General features: G+C 56.4%; 1 protein-coding gene across 2 annotated transcripts in view; it reads left to right on the forward strand.

The window, feature by feature from the left end:
• LHPP (phospholysine phosphohistidine inorganic pyrophosphate phosphatase) overlaps nt 1-17,638 on the forward strand; it is a 143,764-nt gene that overhangs the window by 109,752 nt on the left and 16,374 nt on the right. Inside the window, exon 7 of one of the 2 annotated variants that reach the window (XM_077126343.1) lies at nt 14,949-15,799. The exons of the other annotated variant lie outside the window; for it this stretch is intronic. Coding sequence (XP_076982458.1) covers nt 14,949-15,042 — 94 coding nt within the window. The 3' untranslated portion in view covers nt 15,043-15,799. Of the gene's footprint in view, nt 1-14,948; nt 15,800-17,638 lie in introns of those variants that run through there. 2 annotated transcript variants of the gene reach the window in all.

Below are 17,638 nucleotides of genomic sequence, written 5' to 3' on the forward strand. Positions count from 1 at the left end.
TGTGCACTGCCATGGAAAACCAAAGACCGGGAATCTCCAGCACCCAGCTCCAGAATGCCACAGTCTGCTGGGAGAAAGCATTCCCTTGCCAGCACCTCATTTTGCACTTCACCTAGCCTCAAAACTGTGAGCCAATGAATTCCCAATGTTTAAGACAACCCATTGTACAGTACTCATTTTAGCAGCTGGGAAACTAAGACAATGTTTGCTGTAACAAGTACCTAAAAATGTGGAAGAAGTTTTGGAAGATGGGTAGAGGCTAGGGGAATGTGAGGTGCTAAATAGAAAAGGCCTAGATTGCTCTGAAGGGATGGGCGGTAGGAATATGGACATTAAAGGTACTTCCAATGAGGTCTTGGAAGAAAATGATGGACGTGTTACTGGAAACTGGAGGAAAGGACACCCTTGTTACATAGTGGCAGGGGACCTGGCAAAATTGTACTCTAATGTGGGATAGAAGGCAGAACTTGACAGTGATGAACTTGGATAATTAGCTGAGAAGGTGCAATCTGGTTTCTCCTAAGAGCTTATGGTAAAATGAGAGAGGAAAGGGATAAGCTGAGAATTAAACTCTTAAGCACAGAAGAAACTGAAATTGGTGGTTTTGAAAGTTCTCAGAATATCAAGATAGTGTGCTCTGAGACAAGGGCCAGCAGTGGCTCTATCAGGGATCTCCTTGAGCTTTCAGGACGTGAGGACAGGGCTCCATGTGAGGGTTTAATGGAACAACTCTTTGCTAAAGAGGGCACAGCTGAACAGGGATCCAATGAGCCATTTCAGTGAAAATGCAATTATCTAGGACAGATCTGTGGAAAGTTCTTTTGTGTGATAGTTTGGAATCTCGTGGACTGTACACAGAACAGACAAGTTTTCTGCAAAGTTTTTATGAGCAGAACCACTGCCAGCCTGGACTGAAAGGGACAGAGAAGGGGCAAATTGAAGGAAGAATGACTTCAAGAGCAGAACCACAGAAGTAAAGGTCTAGACTGAAAAGATCGCCAAGAGAGTGGACCTACCCATATGTGGAAAGGGTCGGTCCACCCCTGTGCAGGGGGCAGACCATCTACTCCAGCGCTTAGAGGGGTGGGCCTTGGGCCCCAATATTCAGGGAGAGTGCTGCCACCCCAGAATGCAGAGATGGTGAGACCTGTGCCCTGGTGCAGAGATGGTGGGGCCAATGCTCAGTTAGGGAGGGGCCTGTGCCCCAGCTTTCATGGAAGGCCTGGCCACCATCCCTGTGCTCAGAGAAGGTGGGCCTGTGCCCTAGCATTCGTGGAGCACCTGGCAGCTGTGCAGGCACTTGAAAGGGGTCAGGCTGCACTTCAGCAGGCCCAGAGAACAAAGCTTAGTTCACAGTGACTCTCAGCCCTTGAAATCTAATGGAGTTTGCCCTGCTGGGTTTCAGAATTACGTGGAACCCATGACCCCTGTTCTCCTTCCAGTTCTTCCCTCCTGGAATGGAATGTTTATCCTATGCCTGTCTCACCAAGATATTTTTGAAGCATATAGCTTGTTCTCTAGGCTTGATATGTCCAGCAGGCAGAGAAATTTTGCCCCAGGATGGGCCATGCCCGTGCCTAATTTTGATGAGACTTTAGTTAGCATTGTTCTAAAATGACTTAAGTCTTTAGGGGTGTTGTGCTAGAATGAATGTATTTTCCATGTGGGAAGAACATGTCTTTAGGGCTATAGCGGGTGGACTATGGAGGACTGAATTGTGTACCCCAGTTTGGACATGTTCTTTGTCTTGGTCCATATTTTGGTGGGTATGGACCCACTGTAAATAGGATGTCTTGAAGATGTTACTTCAGCCAAGGGGTAGCCCACTGAATCAGGTTGAGCTTTAATCCAGAATACTGGAGTCCTTAATAAGCAGAGTAAAAGTCAGATAGAGAGGGAGAGAGAGAGTCATGGAGAGAAGCCAAAGTCAGTGGAGCCTGGAGGAGAAAGGAGAAGACATTGCCGTGTGTACTGCCATGTGACAGAAAAGCCAAGGACGAAGGATCTCCGGCAGCCAGCCCCAGAATGCCACAGCCTTTGCAGAGAAAGCATCTCCTTGCTGATGCCTTGATTTTGGACTTCTACGAACTTCAAAACACTAAGCCAACAAATTTCTGTTCTTTAACACAACCCATTGTATGGTACTAGTTTTAGCAGCTGGGAAACCAACACAGTATTTGAAAAAGAACCCATAGGAGCAAAGTAAAACGCCTGTGCTTTGGGAACTTATAGGGTCCACCAAGTTCCTGGCAAGTCATTTGACAGTGGCTCTGTGTTCCAGGGTTTGAGTTGCCAGGGCGGCTGAAATCAGCTTTTGACCACTTTGCTGAGGGTAGCTTTGCATCCAGTTCCCTGACACACACATTCCAGGGCAGATGGCTGGTAGGGGCCAGACACACCTGTGCAACAATCAACTGTAATTCAGTGCCCAGGCAGGAGGAGCAGTGGCTATCACGGGCCCATGTCACTACCCAGCCCATTTCCTCACCCAGCCCGTGATCTGTGTTGAGCTTCGTGCATTTGCAATGCATCTGTGCTCTGACATTTCCAAATGTGAAGACTGGCAACAAGTGAATCCCACCTGAGATGGAGGGGCTTCCCTTGTCCAGCCACCCCACCTGCAGCTGCTTGCAGCAGGCTGAGAAACAAGCCTGAGAGGGCACATCTTCCCCTTGGAAATACTTTTGGGTTGAGATAGAGGATTTGATTTGCTTGCTTGCTCACTTTTAACAACTTGCAGAAATAAGAACCAGTCTTCCTTGCCGTCCGTCACTGGTTGTTGCTCAGGAGTCCAATCGCAGGGCTCCCTGTGCGCATCAGCAGCCCTAGAATTCACTTCTTGACATTCCTCTACTGAAGCAGGTTTCTATCTAAATAGCGGAGGAGAACCAGTCAAACTGGATTTCTGGATTTTGCATGTAGTCTTAGGGTACTATTTTTAAGTTGGTGACCGTCCAGCCTAGGGTACATATCTGACCCAGTGTCCTTTGGGGACTGCATTAGGAAGGGGACAGTTCTCAGGGGGCTGACCAGGAGGTGGCATGGCCCCTGCCTCACTTCCTGTGTGGTCACCATCCTCCGGGGATTCCAAGGTCCTTTTCTGAAACCAGTTCTTGGCACATCCGGTTCTGCTGGGCAGGGAAGACATGCCCGCCTATTGTCCCCATGTGCAGCCGGAGACGTGCCGAGGTCTGCCCTTGCTCAAGGTCGCCGGGAGGCAGCTGAGGAAGTTGGCAAAGATCGCTGTGACAGTGTGGCTGCCAGCTCACTCCGGCCCGGGTCCCTGCTGGGAGCTGGCTGCAGGATGCCTCTGCCTCAGGCTCCTTGCTGTGTGTGAGCAGAAAAGCAGGCTCAGAAGCCTGACGACATGGAAGAGCCAGAGCTGGAGAGATTCCCCTGCAGCTCGCAGAGGGCCCAGGGGAAGTGGGTCTGGCGGGCATTGGCCCTGCCATGTCGTGGTAAGCAGCTGCTGTGCCCTCTGTGGGCATCTCAGCAGGAGAGACCCAGGGACGGGTGTGGCTGAACCTGGTGACACCCCAGCCTGGCCGGGCTGGCAAATGCACCCCCAGGTCACGCAGAGGGACATGGCATCATATACCCCACAAGTGCCCGGGGCCTGCCCGTGTCCGGGGCCTGGAAGCCATTATTGGGCCCTGGGGTCCCTCCTCAATTGCTTGACTCCTGGGGGGGCACTATGCTGGGAGACAGAGGCTGCTGACCCCACCGGGGGGCTCTGCCCACCGTCCTCGGGATCTTCCAAGCCCTGCTTCACCACTCGCCACAAGCAGCATGCGTGTCGCTGCAGTTGAGGCCCCTGCCGTGGGTGTTGGAGCCCCAAGACCACTTGCCCGGGTCAGTATGCCCCGCTGCCCCCACGCCCTTCAGCCCCGCCCACCACGCTGGAGCCTGAAAACAGCCCCGGGGGCTTTTGTTTGTTTTTAATTTTTAAATTTTTTATTAGAGCAGTTGTAGATTTACAGAAACATCATGTAGAAAGTAAAGTTCCCCTATACCTCCTCACACACAGTGTTAGTTTTTTGTTGTTGTTTTCTAACGTTTTTTATTGTATAGTATAACATATATACAAAGCAAAGAAATAAAAAAGCAATAGTTTTCAAAGCACTCTTCAACGAGTGGTTACAGGACAGATCCCATAGTTTGTCATGGGCTACTATACGATCCTCTCAGATTTTTCCTTCTAGTTGCTCCAGAATATAGGAGGCTAGAGGGCTTAAATATTTTTTTCTCGTCACAATCAACTTTTTTTCCTTCTTTTTTTGTGAAAAATAACATATATACAAAAAAAGCTATAAATTTCCAAGCACAGCACCATAATTAGTTGTAGAACATATTTCAGACTTTGACATGGGTTACACTTTCACAATTTTAGGTTCTTACTTCTAGCTGCTCTAAAATACTGGAGACTAAAAGAGATACCATTTTAAAGATTCAGCATTCATATTCATTTGTTAAGTCTATTTTCTATGTATAATTCCACCATCACCTTTGATCTTTCCATACCTCTCTTTAGTGTTGTTTGGGCTATAGCAATTCTGAATTTTTAATATTGAAGGGGTTTGTCACTAATATGGGGTAGGGAGATGGAACTATCTGATGTTCTGGAGAGGCTGGGCTAGGTTTCAGGACTTATCTGGACCAGGGAGCCATCTGGAGGTTGTAGGTTTCTGGAAAGTTACTCTAGTGCACGGAACCCTTTTGAAATCTTATATATTGCCCTAAGTGTTCTTTAGGATTGGCTGGAATGGTCCTGGTTGGGGGTTGGAGGTTATGATAGGTAGCGATGTCTAACTGAAGCTTGCATAAGAGCAACCTCCAGAGTAGCCTCTCGACTCTATTTGAACTCTCTCAGCCACTGATACTTTATTACACTTCTTTTCCCCCTTTTGGTCAGGATGGAATTGTTGATCCCACAGTGCCAGGTGTGGATTCATCCCTGGGAGTCCTCTCTCACATTGCCAGGGACTTTCCCCCTGGATTTCATGTCCCATGTAGTCTAGTGACGTGTTTTAATTGGGACATTTTCTCGGACTTAAAACTGTAAACTAGCATCTTATTAAATTCCCCTTTTTAAAAGCCATTCTGTGTCTGGTATGTTGCGTTCCGGCAGTTAGCAAACTAGAACACCCTTCCTTTAGAGGCAGCCACGTTCTGACCTCCAGCCTGGAGTGTTGTTTGACCGCTTTTATCTCTGCTTTACAGCTGACAAGGAAGAAACTAGTATCAGTGCCTTAGCTTCTAGGGCTGCCGTAACAAAGCATCGTGAACCGGGAGGCGTAAAGCACAGAGGGTTATTCTCTCACCATTCTGGAGGGACTTCTGAGAACAACGACTGGGCAGGGCCGCGCTGCCCCCCGAACATGTGGGGAAATGATCCCTTCCCGACCTCTCTGCTGGCTTCTGGCCGGACCTGGTGTTCCTTGGCTTGTGGCGTAGCTCCGTCCCTGCCCCCGAGGTTGCCCGGCCGTCTTTTCTGTGTCGGTCCGTCTATCTGGGTCCCTCTCCCCCTCTTAGAAGGTCACCAGCGTGCCGGATCCGGGGCACACCCTGCTGCAGGATGGCCTCGTGTGCGCCGACTCCGCCTGCAGTGACCCAGTTTCCAACACAGCTTCAGAGGTGGGGGGCTGGGACTTGAAGGAGCCGAGGGAGACCGCAAGGACAGGAAAGCAGCGACCGTGCTGCGGGTGGGAAGGCGCGTGGCATCCGCTGAGGGAGGGGGCTCTGTGAGTGGGACTCGGGGGCTTCTGGGGGCCTCGCCGAGGTGGTGCAGCTTCATCAGAGGCTTGGAGGACACGGGGGCCGACTTCCTTGTGGGGGTGCAGCCCTGCAAAGACCCTCGTGTCGACACATGCCGGGCGTTGGGGGACAGCCCAGAGGAGGCGGGGGTGGGGGCCGGGGGTGCGGGGGCAGAAGGGAGCTGGGCACCGGGTGGGGAGAGGGGCCGGGGCCTCGCGAGGTCCCAGGCGAGGGGCAGCGCCATTTGTCGTCTGGCTTTTAAAGGCCCCCCTGGCCAAGGCGATCACAGGAGGCCAGGGTGGACGCAGGGTGGCCCGACAGGAGGTGCTGGTTGCTAGGACAGAGTGTAGAAAACGATGCAGAAAAATCTCCAGAAAATCTTTTTCGAAAAATGAAGAATGTGTCGACTAGAAAGTGGACTTCTGCTCATAATCACACTCCTCAGAGATGACCTGGTACTGTTTGATATTTGCCATCCTGAGCTCTTCGGGGTGTAAAACTTTTATATTGGGCAGTGCGACGGTGGTTCAGTGGCAGAATTCTTGTCTGGGGTTTTATGGGATCTCAGCACAAACAGAAATTTTTGTCTATTTGTTTGATTATTGCTTTCCAATAAACTTCCTGAAACAGACTTGTTGAGTGAAAGGGAATTCATAGCTTCAATTCTGAGACCCCCTGCCCCCGCCCCCGCTTCCCAGAAAGCCGGGGCAGTTGTCTCCTCCTGTGGAGTGGACGAAGGTCGTGTGGCCACCAGCCCCGGCCACTGCTGAGCTGGGCGAGGGGGGAGCTCGTGGAATCATGGGGCTCTGGATCCCCTGTGCCAGCCCAGCAGGGGGGCTCACCCGGAGGCAGGAGGGAGCCTGGCGGCTTCCTCACCCCACTCCCCAACTGTGGTTTCCTGCACCCCAGACTCTAAGTCTTGAAGAAGCCCACGTCCAAGTTGGAGGCCTGGGTACCGGCAACCAGCCTCGTCCCCCAGGCACACAGGGCACTCCCCAGGGAACGCCCCAAAGCTGCTGTCCTGCCTCTGCTTTGCCGACAGGGCTCGCGCCTCACCACGGGGACACCAGGCAGCGCAGAGCTGTGTCCATGGTCACACCTGGCACAGGGGCGTGAGACCCCTACTGTTCCTCCTGACAACCTGTGAGCGCCATCTCCTGCCGGATAAAGTGTGCATGTGTGTGCGTGTGTGCCTGTGTGTGTGTGCATACGCGTGGAGCCCTCAGGACAAGCAGATGAGACCCACCTGCCAAAACCTTTCTTGCCACCCAGAAGGTAGTCGTCTCTGACATCCGACCTGTGGCCGCGCCGTGGGCTGAGGCTCGCCAGCAGTGGGGCTGGCACGTGTGTGTGGACCCGTCCACCCCAGCCCCGGTGCTGCCCTCACACACGGGGGGCTTATCCTTGGTCCTGCAATCCTGGGGCCCTCTTTGGGCGGAGGGGGGGCGGGCTCCGCGGAAGGCCAGGTTCTACCCCTGGACCACGCCCACTACCAAAGACCGATGGGTGGGGGTGGGGGGCAGGGTACAGACCCCTCCCCCTGTGGTCCAAGGAACAGCGTTTGAGTCCGGTGCCGGCCTGCGGGAGGAAGTGGTGGGCGGAGGGATGGATCTGCACCAAGGTGCTGAGGTGGGGACCCTGTGCTCTCACCCCAGAACTGAACGCTTCCGGGGCGTCCTCCGTCTGGGTCAGCCTCGGGGTTGGGTGCCTCCCTTCCTGGCCTCCAGGGCTCATGTCTGCCCTGGTGGCCCCACGCACACCCCGGGCTTAGCCAGCTGCTCAGCCAGCTGCTCGCTCCCTTCAGAAGTTCGAGCGGAAACGGGGTTGTTGTCCAGCCTCAAATTGTCCCCCCACCCCCGTGACCAGCAGAGCCGTCCCATAACCTCAACCAGGTCCAGGGCCCGCACCCCGAGAGGCGCGCCGAGAAGGGTGAGCACCTCGTGTCTCGCCCCAAGCGCACCCCAGTCCTATGGGGAGGGCCCCTGCCCATCCACTCGGCCCTGAGCCCTGAGGCCCCTCCCCAGCGCCCAGGGGCGCCCGAGGCCTCAGACCGAGGGAGCAGGGAAGGGTGCCGGATGCAGTGTGGAAGGGGCCTGGGGACGAGGGAGGTTCTGATTTCCAGTCGGAGTATTGTACCATGGTTGTGAAGTTTGGAGTTTTGATCACTAGGGGAAGCTGGTAAGTGTCTATTAGAACGCTGTACTCTTTCCTCATTTAAAATGATCCCGAAACGGAAAAAAATAAAAGTGCCCTTGATTCCTGCCCCCCACCCCCCCACCCTGCAGACCTGCCCTCACCCCAGGCGCCGCCGCCCCTGCCCGCACCACTGTCCGTCCACCCTCTGCTCAGGTCACAGGAAGGTCTTGGGGGCTGCCCCGACACTCCCTCACTCACTCTCTACCTTCCCCCGCCCCCCATCACCCACACGCGCCCCATATTCCATCGTTGGATCCCATCAGCTCCCCCTCCAGGTCCACCCCAGCTCCGACGCTGCTCTCTGCTGCCACCTGCTCTGCCGCTGCAGCTCCAGGGATCTCCCTGATGCCCCCTCGCCCCATGCCAGTCCGTTCTCAACAGAGCCGCCAGAGCAGTCCTTTCAAAATTTCAGTGGCATCACAACACCCCTTTGCCCAAGACTTTCAAAACCTCGCCACGCTTGGCACCAAGCTGCCCGTCACACCTTCTTCTAAGCCCCACATGACCTCTGCCCCCTCTGCTCCTCCCCGCCATGCTCCCCTCCCTCCGCCCACCTCAGCCTCCCTGGCCTCAAGGTGCTGCCCCAGGACCTTTGCTCTTGCTGCCCCTCCCCCTGGGGACTGAGGGTTAGCCCCTCCCTTGGCTCTGCCCGGTGCCCCTCCTTCCACCTGCCGTCCCCAGTGCTCTCTCCGCTGGGCCCTGCCTTCCCTTCCTCCTAGAACGCACATCCTGTGACCGTTCGCTCTGCCCATCCCTCACTGCTCTCCCCACGGTGCCTGCTTCCTGAGGCAGGGGTCCCCTCTGCTTGTTCTCTGCTACCTCCAGCCAGGGTCAGGGTGAAATCGCATTGGGCGTTTGGTGGGTGAATGGTGGAGGAGGGGCTGGCCCCAGCTGCCCGTTCCCGCGCCCCCCTCACCTCTCGCCCCCTCCTGTGCCCACCCACCACTGCCCCAGCTTCCCCAGCACCGCCCCCACATCGCCCACCCCCTCCAACTTCATGGCACCGTCTGCTCTGCTCTCACACCCAGGCTTGGGCCCTGGGAGGGCCAGGGGCTCCCTCCTCCACACCCCCACCCCCCAAGCCATCACGTGCGAGGGTGAGTGCGCGAGACTCCTCCAGAGAGCGCGTGCCGGCTCTGTTGCCAAGGGTGTGCCCGGTGTGCCCAGTGTGCCTGGTGTATGTTGTGCCAGTTGTGTGCCCAATGTGCCCGGTGTGTGTCTGGTGTGCCCAGTGTGCCTGGTATGTGTCCGGTGTGCCTGGTATATCTGGTATGCATGGTGTGCCTGGTATATGCGGTATGCCCAGTGTGTGCCCAGTGTGCCCAGTGTGTGCCTGGTGTGTGCCCGGTGTGCCTGGTGTACCCGGTGTGCCCAGCCCAGCAGGCTCTGGATGGCAGGCGAGGGGCTCTGGGTCCAGGCAGGGGTGCCCGGCTGAGGCGCTTGGGGTGAGGGCAGCTGCAGGAGGCCCCCTGGCCCGCGGGGAGGTACGGCCCTGGGTGTCACCCAGCGGGGTGGCCGGCAGCACTCCGTGGAGCCAAGGGGCAGCCTAAGGAGCCGCGGGTCCGCCTGATCCATCGCCGGTGCTGTCCGAAGGCCCAGGGTTGTGTGCTTAACCGCCTTGCCCTCTGGGCAGCCAGGATTATGACCTGCCAGGGGTGACTTCATGCGGAGCCTCTACTGCCCACAGGGCACGCGCGTGTAAAATAACTGCAGGACAAGAGTAAAAACACAGTGTCCCCAGAAATATATTTAAAGAAAACCCTTAAGAACTCCGCCCAACATGAAGCGCTGGTGTGAGAGGTGAGGCCGCGTGGAAAGGCGGGGGCATGCTAGGGTGGGGGGACACGGTGGAGGGGCTCCTGGCCCCCACAGCTTGTGCACCCATCAGGCTCTTTCCGCCCTCAGCCGCATGCCTTGCCCTGCCACCCCGCCACCCGCCGCCTCCTTCCTCGGTGGACAGTCCCCGTGGTGCGCCTGGGGACTTGTCACCCTGAGCTCCCAGGGACCATGTCCTGCCCACCCAGCAGCTGCAGAAAAGCAAGAAAACAGGGACGGGGCTTTGAGTTTCAGTAAGAACCATAACTGCCCAGCGACCATCCCTGTGCCAAGCGTTGTGCTGATGCGGTTCATCCTCCTATCCCTGAGACCTGGGAAGAAGGCGTCATTGTCGTCCCACTTTAGAGAAGGAGAAGCCGGAGCGAGGCAGGTGCATGTCCTGCCAGGCCGTGGCTGCCCCGCCTGACCCCGGTCCTGGGCACAGCCTCCTGACCTCCGTTCTGCGTCCTGGGACCTAGGTGGCACCCAGGCTCCAGCCAGTCAGAGACAGGACCCGCCCCAAGCCCACCCACCACCCCCTGGCATGGGGGCCTCCCCACTGCAGCCCACCCATGTGGCCTTGTCCCCTGTCTAACCTTCCCATTAAAGCGGAACCTGCCCCTGGAATGCGCTCACGCTGAGATTTTATTGATCCAAAGAAAAAGTTAATTAGGTTCATAAACTGTCACTCCTGACGCTGTCCAGAGACCCAGCTCCAGTTTTCAGGGTCCCCTGGGGGAGCACCAGCCCTGAGCAGGGCTGAGACGGCAACCCGCTCTTCCCTCCACACGTGTGTGCTCGCACACACCTGTGCCCCCACACGCATTCCCACTTCCATATACACTCAGGCATGCACACATGTGCATGGTCTCACGCACGTGTACACACAGGCATACACGTGCATGCCCACAGGCACTTACACACGTACTCCCACACACACATGTTCACACTCTCACATGCACACTGCACACACACACACACCATCCTCTCCTTGGGGCAGTGGCCCTGCTCTGTGCCCAGGACCAACGACTGATGACTTCACTTCGTGGCCATCCGTTTGAGGCGGGTCTCCCAGACACACCTGTGCAGCCCTGAGGCAGGAGCCACGCCATCTTGGTCACTGTGTCCCCAGTACCGGCACATAGTGGGCACCTAGTGAAAGCCTGTGGCAGGAAATTGATGCCTTCAAGAGTTGGCGGATCAACCCCTTGGCCTCTGTCTCAGCCACTCTCCCCAGAAGCCGGGCAGACCCGATCCCCAGTGTCTCAGTGCAGCGCCCTGGCACAGGGGCCTGGAGGCCTGACCTAATGGCCACCAGCCCTGAGGCCTGTCTCTGAGGCATGAGACATGGCCCACCACACACATGCCTGGGGCACACACATACCCGGGGGCATGGATACCTGGGGCACATACACCTGAGGCACACATGTGCCTGGAGCATTGCCACAACTGGAGCACACACATGCCTTGGAGCACACAAACACTGGGGCATGCACACACCTGGAGCACACACACCAGGGCACATACATGCCTGTGTGGTCTTCCTCCCAGGGTCATGTGTCCTAGCTCCACTGCCCTTCCAAGCCCCGCCTAGATGCCATCATCCCCAGCAGGTTTTTGCAGAGCCTCCCTTCCCCCATTTCCCAGGGCTGTGGAGGTGGAGAATAGAACAAAGAAGAGTAACTCCCAGCGGGGGCTGCTGTTTTCATGTAGGGCTTAGGGCTGCGGGCTGCCCCCATTCCACCACACACGCCCCAGGACCACCTTCGGAAGTGGCCCTGCTGGTCCCTACATGCCCGTGAACCCTTGGGGTGCAGGCATGGCATGGGCTTCAGACAGCAAGGGTGCAGCAGGCATGGACCTGGGAGTCCCACTCCAGAGCCCAAATGTTTCTGGGACCCCATGCATTTCTCCTTTCTTCCATCCATTTATTCTGCAGGGGTTCTTTTGGGTGGCACTGGGATAGGCACAGGGGTGCAGAAGTAGCCATGACAGAGCTCCTGTCCTCCAGGACCTCATGGACCAGTGGGAGGCAGGACACAGACAATGTCCCCACTGGGGAAACCAGGCTCAGCCTGGATGGGCACCGGGACTGGGGAGCCCACCTGGGCAGAGGTGGGAGGTCTGGAGGTCCTCTTGTGTCCCCCCAACACAGTGAAACTGCTGCAGGCCGGGTGCCCTGGTGGCACGGACCCAGCAGGGGCATGGACCTGGCCACTGTCCACAGGGTACTCACACTTCTCACCCACATCTAACGCTAGTGGAGGGCAGGGTCTCTGCTTCCCTCTCCTCCAAGCCCCACTGCCCTGCGCAGCCCAGCACCCACTGGGCATTCACAAGTGGGTCACACACCTTGGGTTTGATCTTCGGTAAAAATAACTCTTTGTGTCATTGAGTGCTGGTCTCTCTTTGGCACCACCCAGGGTCAGAGTGCTTAGAGGCCGTGATTGAGGGCCAGGGGGGTTCTCAGGAAGGGGGTACCATGGGAAGGTACCATGGGCAGGTAAGTTCGGGAAATGCTGGGCGGCATTAGGCATGTGCTGAAGGTTCCAGAGGTGAAGCATGTGTGTCCTGGAGGCCTGGGTCCCTCCCGCCTCCACACCCGCAGTAGCTGGAACTGGGTCTGCGCTGAAATGTCTTGAAGGCAGGACTTCCCAGGCAGAAGTTAATACGCGTTGTAACTCTCCAAATAAGTGTGAGCACAGAAGCCTTCTTTGGGGGAGCAGCTCATAGAACAGTATGGAGTGTTCTTTGCAGAAGGCTCTTCTGCTCTGGGCAGCCCCCACCCTACCCCCCACCATCAGAACTGGCCAGCTCCAGCCATTCATGCTTTTTTATTAAACTAGGCAACTCCTTGGAAAGGTATTTAAATCACAGCCCCAAACCTCTTCCAGGTTCCCGCAACTGTCTTTGTGCAACATGGCGCCAACAAAGGAAAAGCATATACTGAGCCTATTTCTTTGGAAATTTGTGGGTTGCCAGCCTCTCAGACTTGGCCAGAAGGGAGGCCGACATTATGCTGGAGTATTTCAACCTATGTCGGCCCCACCATTTGCATTCCAGTCTCCTGCTGATGGACATTTAAAGTTCTTTCCAAATTTTTTCATGCTGCAGTGATGGTGTTGGGTGTGTCTCCTTGTGAAAATGTGTGGTTTTACTTAGGACACTTTCCCCCAAACTTGCCAGATAATAAGCTTTACCTAGTAGGGCTTATTAAATATACCTATTACCAGGTCTCTCCACACAGGTCTGAGTTTTGGGCCCTGGAATTTATTCTTTCATTTAGCAGAGGCTTCGGGTGGCTCCTATCACCAGGGAAGGCCAGTGAGACTCAGAGCAAACCTGGAACTTTGGCCTTCCTGATTTCCCCTGGCTGGGGGCGGGGGCTGGACGTGGTGCATTTCTAGCCCCACCAGCAGAGGAAGAGAATCCCATTTGTCCACATCTTTGCCAGTTCTTGGTATTGTGAGATTTTTAAAACTTCTAATCTGAGGGTTGGGTAATGGCATTTTTTTGTGTGTGTGTATGCTGTATTGTGGGGTTACATTTCATTATTTTTCCATGTAAGTATCCCATTATTGCAGCACCATTTGTTGAATTTTTGTTTGTTTTGCTGGGGTTTTTTTGTTTGTTTTGCTTTTTGTTATTTTTTGGGAAGTGCATGGACTAGGAATCAAACTTGGGTCTCCCGCATGGCAGGTGAGAATTCTACCACTGAACTACATTTTGTTTTAATATAATCCACATTTCCTCTGTTGTTGGTGAGATTTGGACACTATTTTGAATGTTTGGTGACTATGCAAGGATCCTTTTGGTGGATTCTCTCTTCACATCCTTTGTACATTGCTTGTCATTTTCTTACTGATTTGTAATCATTCTTTATGCATTCTTGAAACGACTTTATCAGCTGCACGAATTACAAATACCTACTCCCTTTCTGTGATTCATCTCTTCACCTGGTTTGTGGTGAGTTATCGAGTTAAAATTTCATGTTGGCAGATAATCCGATTCATCAATAATTTTTGTTATGGTTTGTGTTCTGCTCTGCCTGCCCCTGTTCTGTCACCTCTGTCCCCTGTCCCCCCCGTCTCTGCTGCCCTCGCCTTCCACTCTGGCTGTTTATTCTCAAGTGTGGCTGGACACACCCTGGACTTAAAAAAAAAATAGCTTAGAACTATTTGCTGAGTCATCGCGTTCCTCCCAGGGGCCAGGGAGGACACCAAGCCCCTGAAGTCGCAGGGACCCCAGCCGCCCGAGCAGGGACTGAGTGTGATGCAGGATGCAGTCCCACGGCGGCAGCGCCACCCTCCCGTGGACCCGTGAGCTTGAGGGTGCGTCTCGTCCCCACCCCCCGCTCCCGCCGCCCCCCAGGGAGTCCACACTCAGGTGCTCAGTGTGCAGAGAGCCAACGGGGAGAAAACAAGGCCCATCGAACAGGCACGTGGGCCATCGAACAGGCACAGTCCTGGCCAGGGGTGGCCACAGGCACAGCCCTGTCACCTGGGTCCTAGCTGCCTCCAGGGGCCCCTGCCGGCCTTTAGTACTGCTCTCTGGGGCAGCCATCTCTACTTTTTAATTTAAAAAAAAAACAAAACTACAAGTTTTTATAAAAGTCTGCACACACACAGAAAAGATCCATATTGGCTGGCTCTAGCTCATCAGGCCCTGCCATGACAGCAGCGTGGGGGCACAGAGGCCACGCGGGCCTGGGGAGGGACAGGGACAGTGCCCGCGTGGGACCTGGAGCCGAGGGAGGAAGAGCCAAAGGTTATGGCGGATCAGACGCCTCTTGCCCAGCTGTGCTGCCAGGGAAGCCTGGTTATTTATAACCATGCAAGTGTCCATAAACCAGGCCCCGCCCCAGGGTGCAGTCAGCTTGGGCACTGCAGGGTGCCGTGGTGCCTCCTGCGGGGAACCCATTGAGAGAAGGCGGGGCGGTCACCTTCAAGGACCAGAGCTTCCCCTCGGGCCGTGTCCGGGTCCCCACCGACCCACGTTCCCCTGGCGCGAGCCGCACACACCGCCTTTGGGCCCATCTGTCCGCGGGAAGGCCCAGGTGTTCCTGGCATTAGCTGGGTTGGGTGGGGCTGGCACCTTCTCCTCTATAAAGCACCTCTGAGCTGCAAGGCCCTTTGGTGGCTCAGAGCGATGCATTGCAGATGCTAACTTTTTATCTGCTCCAGGCACAGAAGCTGTCAAAGACTGCATCAATCTGTGCCCGTCATCCAAGACTCGACTCCAGAACGTCCAGTCAACGAAAATTGGAACCTGGCTTGAATCGGGTGATGGGGGCTCAGCCATGCAAAGTGGCTTCGACGCAGCTCGCAGTCTCGAGCCCACGACAGGAGAGCAAGCAGAGAAGCTGTGGTGGGGCACGCTGGGCCCGGCCCAACCCCCTTGCCAAGGGCACAGAGACGCTGGACCCCTGATCTAAGTGCGAATGTGCATCGGCCTCAGAGGGGTGGACAGAGCCTCTCTGCAGCTTTAATTGCCAATCGAGGCTTGGCCTGGCGGTTTCCTTTCTCTGACACTTCCTTGCTTTGTTAGTGAGGAAGGAGCGAGTCCTTCTGCCCGTCTCCCGACACACTGTTCACTTGGTTCCCAGGCCTCGTTTTGCAGCGTTGGCCACCTCTGCTGAGTTGGGATCTGGGTCTCAGTTCAGGCCCGAGGGTCTCAGTGGCACCACCCCTCTGGATTAGAGGACCCCCGCATGCAGGAGCTCTGAATGAGCTCATTATTCCCCGCCCTGGAACGGTGCACTGGGCCGGCAGTCCTTCAGGCTCGCCCTGCTCCAGAGCTGTCCCCCTGCCAATTCCAGTTGTTTGACTTAATGTTTCAAAGCCAAGTCCTTTCAGGAAAGTTCTCTCCCACCCCCTCGGAAAAATCTATGTGCGACTGACTGGCATTGCAGATTTTTCATCCATCTTTCTTTCCAGAGAACAGTGTCAACAGTTCATTCATTCATTCAAATAGCATTTTCTCTCTCTCAATCTCTCCTTCCAAATGCACATGAAGTAGAAGTGGGAGAATATAGAATAAAAGGATTTCTGGCATGGGGCCCAGGACGCGCGTGGGCTGAGGTCTGTGGAAGGTGGTTGGGGGGGGGCCGCCGCCAGCTGCCAGGGAGCGTCAGGGTGCCTGCGTGGCCTGAGGGGACGTGCTGGAACCTTCTGCAGGGGCTTTCCCTGCATGTCCCTATCCACAGTCCTCTTTGTGCCTTGGTGTTCTAGTTGGTTGATTTACATCTGTTTGTTTATACACAAAAGCATGAAACCAAAGCAGAAGGAGAAACCGGGGGCCCAGGAAGGGGGGGCGGGGTTGCCGGCAGGCTCTGGACTCAGGCCGAGGGGACAAAGGAGCACAGCTGGGAGCCCTCTTCATGCTCACAGGGGCCACGCGGGCCGAGAGGACCCCCCAAACCCGGGGCTCCGAGTCGAGGTCTGAGCTGGGCATTGGCGGAGGGGGTGGCCCCAGGCCTGCCAGAGGCAGCCACTCAGTGCCTCCTTCCCCACTGTGCTCAGGAGCAGGGTGGCACCCGGCCCACCGCCCAGGGCTCCCCAGGCCCATGTGGTGAGGGGGGGCTGCGGAGGACGAGGAAGGGGACGTGAGCTCGAGGCCTGCCTCAGCGCTTCCCGCTCGGCCACCCGCGGGTGGCGATGCCATTTCTGCACGCGCTTCCCTTCCTGGGAAACAAGGCGAGACCTGAATGCTGTGCCAGCCGGGAAAGGGCAGGGCCACGTGGCCTGGGCTCTGCAGACACCATGGGCGCTGCCGCCCGGCTCCGCCACCCGAAACGGGACCCCACCCTGTAGAGAAGGCCCTCGCCCAGGCTGAGGCCTGAGGCCGCCACGCTTTTGTGACCTTTTCCGCCAGAACCATGAGTGGACAAGGAGCACAGCGGGGGCCCCAGACCAGCCGGCAGTGGACAGAGCGTTAGCCTAAGGAGAGGGCGGAGGGCTTGGGGTCACTGCGTTTTGGGGGCTGAGCCTGTTCATAAAGGGGGAGATGGGCCCAGAGGGCCCGGACGCCCCAGGCCTACTGACAGCAGGCATCCGTAAGTCCAGCCAATAAGAGGCGGCAGGGATGGGGGCCAGCGAGGTTCTGGAGAGAAACAAAGTCCTGCCCTCTGCAGGGACAGTCGTCTGGTCTTGGAAGGACGTGAGTTCAGCCACCACTGCCTGGGACCACCAAGACCCCCACAGCCCAGGGTGGGGTCTCTGAAGAGGAGGAGAGCTGGGGGCCCCATGTCACAAGGCAGGGGTGGGGCTTGAGGGCAGCCTGAGACACCCCCACCCCCAGCCGCCCCTTTGCTCCCAGGAAAGCCCCGACCCCCAGCAGGGCAGGCCGGGAGCCTCCATCTAGAATCCACGTGCAACTCGAGGCCCAGCTGGCCCTGGGCCCGCATTTTACAAGGCTGGAAACTGAGGCTGGACCTGGCAGAAGCCAGTGCATAGCAGGCGCCTCTTCCTTACTGCAGGATGTCCCTCAAGTTGTCTGCGTGAGGAGGGCTGCAGGGCCCCCAGGAGGCATCAAATAAGTGCGTGTGGCCCACGTGAAGGGCAGCGGAGCAGGGTGGACCCAAGGCTTATTGGGGATGAGGAGAGACAAGGAGACAAGGCACCTCTCCTCATCCCCACAACGAGGGTCCTCAGTCGGGGGTCCTCAGTTTCCCCATCTGCAAAAAGAGGTGAGTGGGGCAGCTCTCTGGCACCCCCTGGAGGATCGGTGAGCAAGTGCACCTGAGCCGGGCAAGCCCCTGCCCAGGTGGTGGCGAGGTCAGCGGACACACGCCAGGCCAGCGGACAGACAGACACCAGCCTACTGGGCCTGCAGTCAGGGCTTCCTGCTGCCTGCATGGCCCCCGGAGGCCACA

This window comes from Tamandua tetradactyla, chromosome 13 (genome assembly GCF_023851605.1).
Source record: "Tamandua tetradactyla isolate mTamTet1 chromosome 13, mTamTet1.pri, whole genome shotgun sequence".
Taxonomy (NCBI): domain Eukaryota; kingdom Metazoa; phylum Chordata; class Mammalia; order Pilosa; family Myrmecophagidae; genus Tamandua; species Tamandua tetradactyla.